We start from the raw sequence: 16,904 nt of genomic DNA, 5'->3' as shown, positions 1-16,904 counted from the left end.
AGAGAGAGAAGATTTGGAAAGATAACTATTGGGTATTAAGCTTAGTACCTGGGTGACAAAATAATCTGTATGACAAACCCTCATGGCATGAATTTACTTATATAACAAACCTGCACACGTATCCCTGAACCTAAAATAAAAGTTAAAGAAAACTACAATACCATTTACATTAGCACCCCCCAAAATGAAATACTTAGGTATAAATCTAATAAAACATTAGCCAAGAATGGTGGTGTGCACCTGTTATCCCAGCTACTTGGGAGGCTGAGGTAGGAGGACCGCTTGAGGCCAGGAATTCCAAACCAGCCTGGTCTTATTTACAAGAGCTCTTATAAGCAAGAGCTATATAATGAAAACTACAAAACTCTGATGAGAAATGTTTTATGTTTGCAAAACCTAAATAGAGATATTCCATGTTTATGGATAGGAAGGCTCAATAGCATCAAATATAGGTTCAATTCAATCCCAATCAAAATCCCAGCAAATTGTGTTGTAGAGATCCATAAACTTACTCTAGTTTATATGGAGATGCAAAAACTTAGAATAGCCAACACAATACTGAAAACAGCAACAACAACAACAACAAACTTGGAGAACTGACACTACCTGATGTCAAGATTTACTATAAAGCTACAGTAATCATGACAGTGATATTGGTTAAAGAAAAGACAAGTAGAGCAGGGGAACACAATAGAGAGTCCAGAAACAGACCCACATAATCAACATATCCTTGACAAAGGGGCAAAAGCAATTCAACAGAGCGAAGGCAGTCTTTTCAACAAATGGTGCAGGAACAATTGGACATCTACCTTCAAATAAATGAATCTAGACACAGACCTTATACCCTTCACAAAAATTAACTCAAATGGATTACAAACCTAACTGTAAGATACAAAACTATAAAACTCTTGTAAGACAACATAGGAAAAAATTTAGATGACCTTGAGTTTGGCAGTGACTTGTTAGATATAATCCAAGAAAGAAAGAATTCATGAGCTGGGCTTCATTAAAATTAAAAATATCTGCTCTGCAAAAGACACTGTCATGAAAATGAAAGACAAGCCACAGATTGGGAGAAAATATGCATGAAAGATATATCTGATAAAGGACTCTTAAAACCCAACAAGAAGAAGAAAAGAAACAGTCCAATTAAAAAATGGGCCCAAAACTTAACAGATACATCACTAAAGTATATATGGAAAGATGGCAAATAAGCATAAGAAAAGATGCTCCATATCATATATCATCAGAAACATGCAAATTAAACAGCAATGAGATACCACTACACCCCTATTAGAATGGCCAAAATCTAGAACACTGACAACACTAAATGCTAGTGAGGATGTGGAGCAACAGGAACTCTCATTCCACGGCTTGACTGCAGAAACCAAGGCCTTGCCAACCCACCTGTCACTCACCCTCCAACAGTGTTTATCACTATTTTTTTCACAGCACTGATCTGCTTTGTTGCTCATTGACTGTCACCTCCACTGGTGCGTGATCTCCATGAGATGGGATCAGACTGACCATGGTTACCACTACATCCCAGTGCATTACTGGTGCACAATATGTGCTGAATAAATCCAAGCAGGGAAGGATGAAGCTGGAAAGGGCCCTGGAATTGGCCCTCAGGAGTCCCTGGGGTCCACAGAGAGCAGCAGCAGCAGATGAGGGCCAGGAGGCTGGTCTGACCGTCCTGAGAGGGCAGACTGCAGGACGGGAGAAGAAAGAGACAGGAGAAGATTGGCAACTGGGAGTGTGGAGGAAGGAAGAGAGAGTCTAGGGTCAGCTGAGAGACAAGGCTGGCTGGAGAGCAAAGGGTCTCATCTCTTTTTAAGTCAGACCCAAGTGAGAGGAAGGTTAAAGAGAAGTTGGTAGAGAAGGTGTGGAGGATGATGCCAAATAGTGCACCCTGCTTTCTTCTCAGCTGGTGTTCACTGGGTCAGGTGCAGTTTCTAGCGCAGACCCTGCCCTGAACCCCTGAACTTAGAGGGCCGCTCTGAAAGTGGGCCACACAGAGCTCCAGTCTGTGTGATTGGTTGGCGTGGGCCAGCGCAGACAGTTCACTCCATAGAGGACACAATATAGACAGTCGACTCTATGGAGCCCACAGCACAGCCAGTCCACTCTGTGGAGCCCGCGGCACAGACAGTCCACTCTATAGAGCCACAGCAGACAGTCCACTCTGTGGAGCCCGCGGCACAGACAGTCCACTCTATAGAGCCACAGCAGACAGTCCACTCTGTGGAGCCCGCGGCACAGACAGTCCACTCTGTGGAGCCCGTGGCACAGACAGTCCACTCTATGGAGCCACAGCAGACAGTCCACTCTGTGGAGCCCGCGGCACAGACAGTCCACTCTATAGAGCCACAGCAGACAGTCCACTCTGTGGAGCCCGCGGCACAGACAGTCCACTCTGTGGAGCCCGCGGCACAGACAGTCCACTCTGTGGAGCCCGCGGCACAGACAGTCCACTCTATAGAGCCACAGCACAGACAGTCCACTCTGTGGAGTCTACGGCACTGACAGTCCACTCTGAGCGGGACAGGAGGCTGGGGAGAGACAGTCCCAAGAGGTCAGCAGCACTTCAAAGACAAACCTTCGTTTTGGGCACAGGCCAAGAAAGAGCAAACACAGAAAGAAAATGACCAAATGAAACGAAGTGGAGATATTTTTCAAAATAATGTGAAAATATTTCCATAATGCAGTTTAAAAAATACTTATTAGAGGGAAGCTATTGCCTTCTTGTTGCATTATAAAGTGGTGATCTCACAGCCTAGATTTCAGGACAAACTCGGTTTTGCACGTGCAGTTCTATTATCCTGTAGGTCTGGCTGTCATTGGCCCTGTTGGATTAGACAGCCCCATCTCAATACCATAATCACAGTTTACATGATTACACATGGAGGGTATCTGCCTTATACATGTGCTTCTATAATTTTGGCAAGACAGGAAGAAACAGCTCTTTAAAATTTATGTTTATATTGTATAAAATTAAGTACAACAGCATCTTATATTTTTCATGTATTAGGTTGGTGAAAAGAAATTGTGGTTTTTCCGTTAAAGTAATGGCCAAAACCGTGATGACTTTTGCACCAACCGAATACATTTTTAACTCATATCAAGCCTGAGGTAATGCCAGGAATTTCTGTTCATGTAACTCCAACAATTCCTTATCTTTCTAAACCTCACCTGACCTTGAATGTGAGAATTTAGTTTGAAAAAATCTTTTAAGAATAGCAGGAGTCCCCACACTGGGTATACAGAATTGTTTTCCCATCTTAGCAGCTGGATCTGAACAGCTTCATCATCCCAGTGGTCTTGAAACATTGAAATCGATTTTCTTTCCTTTTAAGGAAATCATCATTTTCTTACCTTAGACAAGTCTGACCATCTGTTTTTTGCTTTGGTAACAAGATACTGATGAGCCTGTTCACAAGCTAGTTCTGAATCCGCGACCTTCTGTTTTGGTCTTAAAAGAAAAAAAAATAATAAATAACTGTGTTGAAATTTAATGGGTTCATTAATCTCCCAAGGGGTTTCCCTGTCCCCCCTGTTTGTTTCAAGGATACCATTAAAGTCTGTTATTTCACATCTGGTTTAACTTAATTCTTAAAGTACAGTCTTATTTCTCCAGCTGCGTGCCAGGGAAGTCTTCTGACATTGTGTAAGTCCTTGTTCATTTTCAGATAAATGCTATTCAACTTTGTTTTTTCAGCACACAAAACAAACAGGGCTCATTTATTCTCAGAAGGGGGAAAACACAATGTAACATTAAGTGTCTTGGGAGGAAAACAGCTAAAAACTTTTATTTCTGAATTTGCAAGTTGGAGAGATAATGGAGACTACAGGAAATGGTTGAGAAACACTGGGGGAACTTCTCAGCTCATTTTCCAAGGTGAGGCTTGTAGGATTTAAAGATAGGGCTGGGCGTGCTGGCTCACGCCTGTAATCCCAACACTTTGGGAGGTCAAGGCGGGTGGATGACTTGAGGTCAAGAGTTCGAGATCAGCCTGGCCAACATGGTGAAACCCCGCCTCTACTAAAACTACAAAAATGAGCTGGACATGGTAGAAACATGCCTGTAATCCCAGCTACTCGGGAGGCTGAGGCAGGAGCATTGCTTGAACCTGGGAGGTGGAGTTGGCAGTAAGCTGAGATCGTGCCATTGCACTGCAGTCTGGGGGAGAGTGCGAGACTCTATCTCAAAAATAAAAATAAATAAAAAGGATCAAAATTCTGTCATATTTACTCACAGGATGGACACTTAAAAAAAAGACCCTGTGCTCACAGGTCCCTGCTAGGCCACAGTAAAGCACAATAAAGGCTGAGGCTGGAGGGGCTGGGATGCCCTGGATCTTTCCACGCACTAGAACAAATTAGGAATGGAGGAAAATGTGTAAAGCCCATGTGCACACCCACCCTGGCGCCCGGCCAGTGTAAACTGCAGTCACTGTGATTTTCCTTCTCCACCTGCCTCCCCCTGCCCTTGACAGTGCTGTCTCTCCCCACTCTCTTCTGAGAGGTCGTCTCTTCCAACGTCCCCAACTACAGCCTTGACGCTGCTTGCCTATGAGTCTGCACCACCGGTACTACACCCTCACCTGCTTTTCTGTGCCATCTTTCTCCAACTGCCTACCGGACTCTGCAGAATCATGGAATTTCGAGGGTGGAAAGGGATCCAAACTCAACCAGCCAATCCCCTCTCACTACTTGACCACGTAAGGCTTTGGAAGATTGATGGAATTATGTTGCGTTTTTACAATTTTTGCTTAAAAGGACTGTAAGTCCTAATGATGTCTATTGCCCTGCCTTCACGTTTAGACTCCTCCTAAATCCCACCTGCACCAGAGGACTCACCTGAGCCTCCCCAAAGTGCTGTCAGAGAGCCCGCGAGGGGCATGTGCTATCTCAGCAAAGTCAGTGGATCCCAGTTGATTTCACTGTCGAAACGCATATCCAAACAGCCCTAGGCCCCCTGCTTTCCACACCCTGATTTCTTTTCCAGGTTATAAGGCTTGATTATTTCCTTAATTATCCATGAGCAAACCAATGAATCCTACTGCTTTTCCATCTATTTTCCCCTTTCTCATTTTACATACTTGTCCCTCTCGAGAGATCAGGAGGTTTTCCGGTGGTTACTTAATTCCTCTCCTATTGCCCAGCTTGTTAAATCTTGACAATCAGTCAGATCCAGCCTTCCTTCCTATCAGCCAGCTCCTCAGTCACAGATTCATAGGAACACTCGCTATGTGCTGCTCTAGGCCCTGCAGACACAATGACTAGCAATGCGGACAGAGTCCACATTCCCAAGGAGCTTACACTGTGATGCAGAAACTTACAACAAACACACAAGAAAAATAAGTGACTCGGCCGGGCGCGGTGGCTCATGCCTGTAATCCCAGCACTTTGAGAGGCTGAGGTGGGCAGATCACGAGGTCAGGAGTTCGAGACCAGACTGGCCAACATGGTGAAACCCTGTCTCTACTAAAAATACAAAAATTAGCTGGGCATGGTGGTGCACGCCTATAATCCCAGCTACTTGGGAGGTTGAGACAGAAGAATCACTGGAATCTGGGAGGCGAAGTTTGCAGTGAGCTGAGATCATGCCACTGCACTCCAGTCTGGGTGACAGAGTAAGACTCCATCTCAAAAAAAAGAAAGAAAAGAGAGAGAGAGAGAGAAAAGAGAATAGAAGAGAAGAGAAGAGAAAGAAAAGAGAAGAAAAGAATAGAAAACAAAAGAAAAGAAGAAAAGAAAAGAAAGAGACTCAGATAACTTCAGATACTGCATGGGACCCAGAATGATGGGGCGGGGGCGACTTCGTCAGGAAGACCAGGGAGCGGCTCTTTGACAGCTGCGTGAAGACTTCAGGGAACACACTCCAGGCAGTACCAGGGTCTTGGGAGGTGCTTCCGGTCCCAGTTAGGATGGAGTAGGCACACTTCACCCTTTCTCTCCTTCTTACGACAACCCAACATCCTACACAGAATACAAAATGCAACTATCTGAGGACACTAAAAGGTAAATAATAAGAGGCTGACGGAAAGAGAAATAAAAACTTGAAGAATGACAAAGTTATGAGTTTCATGGGGCTTTCCTCCCATGTTCCCAGCTTAAGAGTCAAGAGCAGTCCTAATTCTGGAACTGTGCAGCAGATGTGAACAGAAAAAGGTCCAAAAGAAAGGCTGACTTTCTGACCAAAGAGCTAGGACAGGATGGAGGGCCTCTTCAGGAGACAGCGGCAGGAATTCCCGTTTTTGTCTCTGTTTACTCTCCCAGCCCAATTCTGAGACTGTACTTTTGTAGTGGTGCCCATGATAGCAGTGGCCAAAACGTTAAAATTTTCTCTAACTAGAAAAAATGAGAAAAAGGGTTCCTGTGATTCAAGGAATGTTGGGAAATTCATGTTAATTTTCTCTCTCTCTCTTTTTTTTTTTTCTCTCACTAGGGCCCTGAAGGTGACCCTCATCATGAGACATGAATAGCAACACAGATAAGCTAAAACCTAAGATTTTCTAGCCAGAAGATGCAGAAAAGTAGCCCTTGGAGGCTACAGAGTGTGGGGGAGATCATAGAGAAGAGAGAGTTAGAGGAAGGGACATCTGTGCAGGAAGTTCCAGGTTCACCTCTGATGTGTGCAGGTGTAGAACTGACCCCAAGCAGCATAGCAACAGGCTTTGAGAACATGATTACTGTGTAGTTAAGACTGACTTCTGGGTGGTGCACACGTGGGTTTCCCTGAAGAGTACTGCAATGACTTTGAAAACAAAATTGACATTAAAACCACAGAAGGCACGTTAGGACTTGCAGTCTAAAACTAACTAGGCTGATTGCCTGCTAAAATAATGACAAAAAAAAAAAATCGACACACTACAGAGGATTTTAACAGAACCAGAGTGTCATAACAAAACAGTTAAAGTATCTAGGATACAGTCCAAAGTGATATAAAAAAACAGAAAAATCTCAATAATGCTCAAGGTAAAAGACAACAGATACCAACCCCAAGATGAACTAGACGTTGAAATTATCAGATTGTAAAGCAGCTATTATATTCATGGAGTAAGAGCAAACAAACTTGAAAGAAAGAAGAAGGAAAAAGGAAATAACCAAAATACAGTAACTGAAATGACATTCACTGGATTGGCTTAGCGGCAGAATGGAATGACAGAGGAGTCAGCAAACTTGAAAACTCATGAATAGAAATCTCTCAAACTGAACGAAAGAGAAAATAAAAATAACATAGTCTCAGAGATACAAAACCTGTGATACAAAACCAAAAGGTCTAAGCTTCATGTCATTGAGGTACCAAAAGGAGAAGAAAAAGATGGGTACAGAAAAAGTATTTTTAAAAATAATAGCTGAAAACACCACAAATTTGGCATAAAACATAAATTTACAGATTTAAGAAGCTCAATAAATCCAAAAAGAGATTAAAAAAAAAAAAAAGAACAAACAAAAACCACCAAAAAACCCACCGTCAAACAAATCAAATCATAAATTATACCCAATTGTCTGAAAAACTAAAGATTAAAAAAAAATATCTAAAGTAGTGTGAATGGCCTGGTACGGTGGCTCATGCCTGTGATCCAAGCACTTTGGGAGCCTGAGATGGGAGGATTGCTTGAACTCAGGAGTTCGAGACCAGCATGGGCAACATGACAAGACCCTGTCTCTAGAAAAAATACAAAATGTAGGCATGATGGTGCTCACCTGTGATTGCAGCTACTTGGGAGGCTGAGGTGGATCACTTGGACCTGGGAGGTCAAGGTTGCAGTGAGCTGTGATCGCACCGCTGCACTCCAGTCTGGGTGACAGAGTGAGAGATCTAGTTAAAAAAAGAGAAGAAAAGAGAAGAAAAGAAAAGAGAAGAAAAGAGAAGAGAAGAAATGAAGTCTGGGAAAAATGGCATATTAAATATGAGAAAATGGAATATTTGCATACTTCTTGCCACAGATTATGGAGGCCATAAGACCATGGAACAACATTTTTAAAGTGCTGGAACAAAAGAATTGTCAACCCCAAACTCTATATCCAGCAAAAATATCTTTCAAGAATAAAGAGTAAATAAAGATATTATAAATTGAACAAAACTAAGACAATTTGTCTCCAACAGACCTGCTCTAAAAGATGTCCTATAGGAAGTTCTTCAGGGGAAGAAGAATGATAGCTGAGAGAAACTTAGAACTTCAGAAAGAGAAGAATAGCAACAGAAGTGGTAAATACCTAGGAAATTATAATACACATTTTTTTTCTCAGAGTTTAAAATACATGAAGCATAAATTAACAGTACTAGAAAAAGAAATAGACAAACTCAAAAGTATTGCTGGAGACTTCAACACTCCTCTCTTAGTAATTAATAGAATAAGGAGACAGAAAATAATCAAGAATATAGAAGACCTGAACAACACTAATAACCAACTTGATCTGACATTTACAGAACACTCCACCCAACAGCACCAGAATACACATTATTTTCAAGTATACACAAAATACTTACCAAGACAGACCATATCCAGGGTCATAAAACAAACCTTAACTAATTAAAAAGAATTAATATCACACAAGATATGTTCTCTGACCACAACAGAATTAAATTATAATCAATAACAGAACAATATTTAAACACTATGCATTTTTTTTTTTTTTGAGACAGAGTCTCACTCTGTCACCCAGGCTGGAGTGCAGTGGTGCAACCTCAGCTCACTGCAATCTCCACCTCCCAGGTTCAAGCAATTCTTCTGTCTCAGCCTCCCGAGTAGCTGAAATTATAGGCACCCACCACCACGCCTGGCTGGCTTATTTATTTTTGTCTCTTTAGTAGAGATGGGATTTTGTCATGCTGACTAGACTGGTCTTGAACTCCTGATCTTAAGGGATCTGCCCACCTCAGCCTCCCAAAGTGCTGGGATTACAGGCATGAGCCACCACATCTGGCCTGAACACTATGCAAATATTTTGAAATTAAACAACATACTTCTAAACAATCCATGGATCTAAGAGGAAGTCTTAAGGGAAATTAGAAAATAATTTGAAATGAATAGAAATAAAAACTACAACATATCCAAATTTGTGAAATGCAGCTACATCACTGCCTACAGGGAAATACATTACATTAATGGTTTATATGAGAGAAAAAAGGACTCAAATAAAAACTATGGGTTTCCAATTTAAGAAATATAAAAGAGAAACTGAATCCAAAACAAGCAGAAAGAAGGAAATAATAAAGACCAAAAATCAATAAAATTGAAATCAGAAAAATAGAGAAAAATCAATAAAACAAAAGCTAGTTCTTTTAAAAGATCTATGAAAGTGAGAAGACTTAGCTGAGCTGAAGAAGAAAGGAGAAAAGAGATCAACTATGAAAGTCATAAATGAAATAAGGAATCTCACTAAATACTTCACAGATAGTTAAAAAACAATAAAAGAACATTATGAACCATATTAAGTTCCATGAATTTGACAACTCTGATGACCAACATCTTGAAAGATGCAAATTAGCAAAACTCACTTGAGACGAAATAGAAACTCTGAATAATCCAATAACTATTAAATTAACTGGATTTATAGTTACAAACCTTCCAACAAAGGATGTTCCAGGACTTGATGACTTCACTGGTTAATTCAATCAAATGTCTAAGAAAGAATAACAATTCTACACAATACAGAAAATGGAAGAGAAAGGAATATTCCTAAGTCATTTTATGAGGTTAACAGGGCCATGTTACCAAAATCACGATTGGTATTAATGACTTTTATTATTCTTAGATGTCTTCCAAAATAAATTACTTATTTTATTTATTATTATTATTTTTTAATAAAATAAAGCTCATTCTGGCCAGGTGCAGTGACTCATGCCTGTAATCCCAGCACTCTGGGAGGCCAAGGCAGGTAGACCACCTGAGGTCAGGAGTTTGAGACCAGCCTGGCCAACATGGTGAAACCCCGTCTCTACTAAAAATACAAAAAATTAGCCGGGCGTGTAGTTCCAGCTACTTGGGAGGCTGAGGCAGAAGAATCGCTTGAACCTAGGAGGCGGAGGTTGCAGTAAGCCGAGATGGCGCCATTGCACTCCAGCCTGGGTGACAAGAGCGAAACTCTGTCTCAAACAAACAATTCATTCTATTTTGCAATTATCATCTGAATCCATTAAACCCTCTTATATATCTATGACAAGTTATGTGGTCTTGGTGATGTTGATTTTAATCTTACTATATCTAACCTAAATAATATACTATATTATCCCAAATATTTCATTATTACTCTTCAACTGTTCCCAGCTTTGCTAAAAAGAGAGAGAGAGAGAGAGAACAACAAAACCAAAATGATAGAATCACCTGTTGAAATGAACCACCACTAGGACATCACCCTTCAGTGTTCTTGCTGCGGTGCCCAAAGTTCTACAGTATTTCTCAAGAGTGTATAAAAGAAGACAATGACACCATGCTTGGGGTGTTGTATTAGATTTCACTGAATGCAGCTGGAAATTCAGAATTCCTTCTTTATGCCCAAATGGCTAAGGGAAGAAAATCTGAGATAGGAAGAGATTTCACAATTATGAGATGATTCAGAAGAGAAAGGCATATAGAGACAGAACAGCACTCTAGATTCCAAAGATGATGGTGACATTGATCACATCAGCCAAAGCGCTTGATGACTGAATGATATATTTCTAAGGATAGAAAAGGAAATTTGGTATTTTCATTCAGTTAGTCATCCAACACGAAGGAGCTGATCATGCAGTATTTGGCGATGGACTATCTAATTTTGCTAAAAGGACACATGAGAATTTTCTTTCATCTTTTAGGACGTTTGTGCATCAAAATGTACTCCATGCAGGCTGTAAGTGGATAAATGGTGAAGGCAAGTGTGTTTTAAATAAGGACTGGAAGGGAATTGAAGAAGTAGAAAAAAAAGGAATAAGTCATTGGACCAATCATTCTGCTTGGTATTTATATATCTTAAAATGAAAATGTTTTGCAGTTATGAAGCTAACATGATAGTGTCCTCTTTTCAGCAAGGTTATGAACTCTCAACGTTTTCCAAAGTATTGTGGTTTTATGATGTGGGTGGAAAGTGAAGACCCAGAGAGCAGAGGGGCCCAACCAAGAGGGCAGGAAGGCTTCTAGAAAGGGGTGGTATCCAGGTCTGCGTGGTGGTGGAGGTGGAATAGGGCAGGCTTTCCAGGCAGAGGAGGTAGCCCCTCCCAACAAGCTCCTGGGCTCAAATGCCTGCCCCACTGCTCATTATCTGTGTCCTTGTGGACACATCTTCAACTGTTCTCTGAGCCCCCACTCCTTCATCTGTGAAGCCAGCTGGGAATGCCTTCTTTCAGGGCTGCTGGGGTATTAAAGGACATGTCTTCAGGAAACACACCACAGCGCCTGGCCAAGGGGGGCTTAGCTTTCTGAAGCAGTGCCTTGGTTTGGGTCCATCAGACCCCGGGGACCAAGCCAGGTCTCACTGGGCTGCAGCCTCTCCTCCTTTGTGTCCACACTCCACTCTGGGGCACAGAAAGATCTTTCTAAAGCACAGTGTGACTCCCTCACTCCATAGCATACGCCTCCCCTGCCTACCGATAGAAGGTGATGTCCTTCACAGCCTACCCTCCTGCCCTCCTGGCCTCCTCCCCAACCAGGCCCACCATGCAGGTGGATCCCACACATGCATCCTCTCCTCGTTTCCCGAATGTGCTCAACACCCCCGCCTGCCTCTGTGATCTCGCAAATGTTCTTCCCTGGCCTGAAATGACCCTTCCTCTAGCCTGCACCTGGCAAACTCTTACTCAAACTTCAAGACCCAGCTCAAATGTCCCTCCTTTTCCTGAGCAACTCACAGGTGCCTCCTGCTCCTGTGGCACTTAGTCATCCTCTATTTTGTACCTGTCTTATACTCGACCCTGAGCCCCTCCAAAGGAGCATCTGGGTCTTATTCATTGTTGTACTATCTAATTCTGTGACAATGTCTAGCATATACTAGGCCCTTAGTAAATATTTGATGAATGAGCGTATACATACAAGTACTAAGGTTGAGTCGTCTGAATGGGAAAACTGCACTTTGTGGTTGAAATTTTCCATGTTCGTTCTGCAGAGAATGGAAAATGAACTTTCTCCAGAGAATTTTTCGGGAAGAATTGTGTTTGTTTGTTTAAATGTGAGGCAGTGAAGTCTCATATTAAAGCTCCTGAGAATCTGAGCCGTGGGAAGCAGGTGTCCAACTTACGTGTTAGATGATCTTTTTGCTATCATCATTTTCTTTCTTGCTTGCTTTTTTATTTATTTTTTTTAGTGTAGACAAAATAAAACCTATGAATTCAGGAGGAAGAATCGGCGTGCAAGATCAGAGGGCCTTCTGCAGCCTACCCAAGTGTCACAACAGTCTGGCACAGTGGCTATGGCTTCCAGGGCTCCACTCTCAGGGAGCTGCCCTTGCCTAGGTAGAAGCAATAAATGTCTAGAACCCCTGGGGACTGTGAGTGCCTCAAGGGGCAAAACAGCATAGTGAGTGTCACTATGATGCTGTATCATCACATCAGAAGACACACCTCGGTACTAGCATAGCACACAGCATTTCACAATTACTCATGTAATAATAATTGGTCAAGGAGGAGCTGACTAGCTACTTCATTCATGCATGTCGGCTCTCAGCAGATCTCAGCAGGGAGCCAATGGGGACAGGCGATCCCCTGCTGCCACTGTTGGATGGGGTTGGATGGTAGCCCCATTGTGCCTTCAAGGAGTGTACGTGCTTCCTGGGAGACAACACTGAGTTGGAGCTCAGCTGGACACTGAGATTCTCCTGGCTGGCAGTGAGGCCATATAGGCTGGGCAGGGGCCTAGGGGGCAGCACTGCCCGGGGAGGGTCTGGAGGAGGTTCTTGCGTCCCCTGAGGCAGTTGGCACAGATAGCTTCTCAGTGCCTGTCAATTATTACGAGACGGTCTGTGTTCCCCAAATTCACATCCATCACCTAGATTAACATCTGGAGGTGAAGAGGAGGTAGGAGGCATCAGTTCCCGAAGAAGGTTACTGTGTTCACTTGACAAAGATTTATCTGCGTGGAGTTCGTGCACAGCCCTCCGCCTGCCCCTGCAGAGGACGGGCCCAGCCTTGGACAGAGGATAGGCTGTGCTCATAGGTCTCCTAAGTGTCAATTTTAAAGGACTGAGCAAAAAGCATATATTTTTGAACCCAGATTAATACATAGAAAAATAAGTATATGTATGTATGTGTGTATATACATTTTTTCATATACATATGAATATATAAGTATATGCATATGAAAAAAGACATACACATATATATGTATATATTTATATAAGTGTGTCACACACACATATGTAAGTATATGCATATGAAAAAAGACTGAAATGATACCCAGCAAAATATAAAATGATGCTCACAGGTGGTAAGACCAGGGCTGTATTTTCTGGTTGTTCTACACTGAATGCATATTCCTCGAATGACTTTTTCTGAACCAAGAAAAAGAAGAAAACAATCACTCCATTCTTGGCATCCCTTTGCGGACACCATGGAAATACCGGACATCACAGTGGCACGGGCCGGCATATATCAAAGACACGGAACCGTGCTGCCTTCTTACCTAATGAGTCTTTGAGGTGCTTCATCTGTTTTCAGTGATCTCTTCTCACACAAATTTCGAAATTCCCGAAAATTTAAAGTGACACTAAGTCTCAAGCCAAGAAGGCCAAGGAAGCGCTCAAATTCGTCGTCTCTGAGATTAAACAGTAGGTGCCCGAGCAATTTGTGAAGGTCATGCATGTTGATTATGCCATCCCTGTCAGTGTCTATTTTAAAGAAGGCAGAATAGGGGTCCTAAAAAAAAACACACACAAGTCAAAGCCCTTCTCCTTGAGCCCCGAACGGCAACACATGCAAACCTCCACGTGTACAGCCTCATCTCCACGCAAGGAGGGGCAGCTTGGCTGGGCCCTGACTATTGCTTTTAGAGACTCGGCTGTTCCAGGAATATCCTCACCATGCTTTGCTTTTCCCAAGAAATTATAAAGCTCTCCAGCTAGCCAGGGGATATAAACAATCCTCTTTGAATGCTAAGAGTTCAGGGAAAGGAACAGACTGCTTTTCTTTTCCTTCCACACACTCGGTTTGTGGAGCTTAAACTTCTAGTCCAGGAAGGAAGGGAAGGAGAAAGTGCTGGAGGTTTCTGGTGTGTATGAACATCCTGCTCGCAATTTTTTATATCACTTTCATCATGTTTGGCTGCTTCTGTCTACAGGCAAACAAATACCGCACTGAATCTCAGGCAAGGAGCCACCTGAAGGCCAGGCCTCTGTTTCGATGACCGTGATAGAGATCAGCCATGTCTGGGATCCACAAACCTGCCACATCCGAAGGACTTCCGCTCAGCCCATCGCGCTGGTTGGAGGGCACAGGGATTCCTATTTTGCAGATGAGGAAACAGAGGCTCAGGGTTCCCAGGGAACCCGTGACTAGAGACCCTGCTGCATGACAGAGCATGCACTCTGCAGGCAGGTGGCTCAGTTGCAAACCGCAGCTCTGCCACTTACTAGCAACGCGACCGTGGGTGAGATAGTTAACCTTGTGGTGCTTCTGTTTTCTCGTCTGTACAATGGGGACTATGATAGTCCCTGCTTCCTTGGGATGTTTGTGAGGAGTGAATTTGCTAATGATGCAAAGCGCTTAGAATGAGGCTGGGTTTCTTGGCACTCTAAAATGCTGTTTGTTGTGCTTGCCATTTGCCTAAGATCGTAGAGCAAGTGCAAGGCTCTGCCCGGGGCTGATGCCTGTTTCCCGCATGCACCTGCTTTCCGGGTCTCAGGACTGAAAAGTTGCTGACGTGGCCCCAACCCACCTCGTTCCATCGGCACCTGACGCAGCCCCTCACCTGGGAGTTACCTGGCTGTTCTGGCGGCATTGCTCTTGTCCCCTCTTATTACAGCCTTCTCCCACAGAGGTTACTTAGGATATCAGGCAAGACCTGCTGTGACCCCAAGTGTCTCATGCAAATGTGTAGGGATTTTGTGGAAAGCTCTCTCTGTATTCACTCATGTATTCATTCACCAAAAATTATTCAGCACCTAATATGTGCAATTGCCATGCTGAATACTGTGGAAATCAATTTAAAAGATGCTGCCCCTGCCTCTGGGAGACAATACAGTGTGGCAGGGAGGCTGATGTCTAACTCTGCTGGAGGGGGCCTCCCAGGGTGCAGGCCCATCTGTTTCTTGATGATTCCCTCTACACTGCCAGCCCCAAGACCCCCTACCCACAGCCTCACATCTCCAGTGGTTTGGGGGCATTTTCTCTGGGATGTCAAACTGAGCATGGCCCAAATCAAACTCCTGACATCCACCCTCTGTGCCCACCCTGCTCCTCCCAAGTCTTCCCATTCCAGTAAGTGGAGCTCTTCCCTCCCAGTTGCTCAGACACAAACCTGGGAGCCCTTCTGAGCCCTGGCTTCCTCTCACCCCCACATCCAGTCTGCCCACACATCCCGCTGGTTCTCCCTTCAGAGTGCATTAGCACTGGACCCTTTCTCCCAGGCCCACCACCTCGGCCCCCACCCAAGGCTGCTGGACTCCTGCAGGAACCTTGCGACGGCTCCCAGCTGCCATCATCGGCTCCGTGGCCTCTGCTCTGTGCAATCATCCCCAAGCAATCCCTTACAGCCGACGTCATGCATGAGGCACCTCTGCTCACCCCCCTTGACTCTCCATCTCACTCAGAGTCTAAGGCCAAGGCCTGGCTGTAAACCCGTTTACACCCCCATCCCACCCATCCCCTCGCTGTTCTTTGAACAGGCCAAGCCTGCTTCAGGGTGTTTCAGGGAGCCCTCTCCAGTGTCCGCAGGGCTCTGGCTCCTTCATGACTCTGTCCGAGTGTCCCCTCTCCAGAGAGGCACTTCCTGACTCTTCTGTACAGTGGCACCAGCCCTGACAGGCTTGTGGCCTCCCATGATCCTCTACTTTTCTCTTTGGCACATGTTACCACCTGACCTAGTAGAGGTTTCTTTTTACTTTTTTTTTTTTTTTTGAGACGGAGTCTCACTCTGTCGCCCAGGCTGGAGTACAGTGGCTGGATCTCAGCTCACTGCAAGCTCCACCTCCCGGGTTCACGCCATTCTCCTGCCTCAGCCTCCCGAGTAGCTGGGACTATAGGCGCCCGCCACCTCGCCTGGCTAGTTTTTTGTATTTTTTAGTAGAGACGGGGTTTCACCATGTTAGCCAGGATGGTCTCGATCTCCTGACCTCGTGATCCGCCCGTCTCGGCCTCCCAAAGTGCTGGGATTACAGGCGTGAGCCACCGCGCCTGACCCTAGTAGAGGTTTCTGTGTCCACTGCACTTCCCCCTAGAACATAAGCGCGAGGCTGTGCTCTGATCTGTTCCCTGTTGCAGCCCCAGCTCCCCGAGCCATGCTCACCACAACGTCTGTGAGAGGGGGTTTCTGGACATGAAGGCGCAGCATTTCCCAGGCACTGAGCACTCTGCTGGGTACAGAGACACCATAACTGTAACACGGCCCCTGACACCCAGGTCCTCACCGTCTACTAGGGAAGCAAGACAGGAAGCAAATCATGGCAATCCAGTGTGATTACTGCAGGGACAGAGGTGTAAGGGCTGTGTGGGGCCAGCCTGGATTCTGGACTCGAGGGACAATCTAGATGCTATGAGATCATACATGGCTAATCTTCACAAGTTTATAAACTAATCACTCCTCAAACCTCAGTCTTCAGCTTCCCCAATGTTGGTGGGTAGTACAGAGGCTTTGGAATCGAGCCGGTGTTATTTCAGCTCCTGACGGCGCCATGTACTAGAGAGGTGGCTTTGGGTCACTTTCTCCCCGTCTGTGACCTGCAGTATCTCCAGCTGTAACACGGGAACACTAAACCTATTTGACAGGTGG

The 16,904-nt window shown here is 44.3% G+C and overlaps 1 protein-coding gene across 3 annotated transcripts in view; it reads right to left on the bottom strand.

Annotated features, from left to right (window-relative positions):
• The window catches only part of EFCAB6 (EF-hand calcium binding domain 6), a 309,283-nt gene that overhangs the window by 95,369 nt on the left and 197,010 nt on the right, over positions 1–16,904 (bottom strand). For all 3 annotated transcript variants that reach the window (XM_005567057.5, XM_065522029.2, XM_074003581.1), the window contains 2 exons: positions 13,602–13,834; positions 3,376–3,472 (listed from right to left, as the gene is read on the bottom strand). In XM_005567057.5, coding sequence (XP_005567114.3) covers positions 3,376–3,472; positions 13,602–13,834 — 330 coding nt within the window. The remainder of the gene's footprint in view (positions 1–3,375; positions 3,473–13,601; positions 13,835–16,904) is intronic.

This window comes from Macaca fascicularis, chromosome 10 (genome assembly GCF_037993035.2).
Source record: "Macaca fascicularis isolate 582-1 chromosome 10, T2T-MFA8v1.1".
Classification (NCBI taxonomy): domain Eukaryota; kingdom Metazoa; phylum Chordata; class Mammalia; order Primates; family Cercopithecidae; genus Macaca; species Macaca fascicularis.
This window is presented reverse-complemented; position numbering and strand designations above follow the sequence as displayed.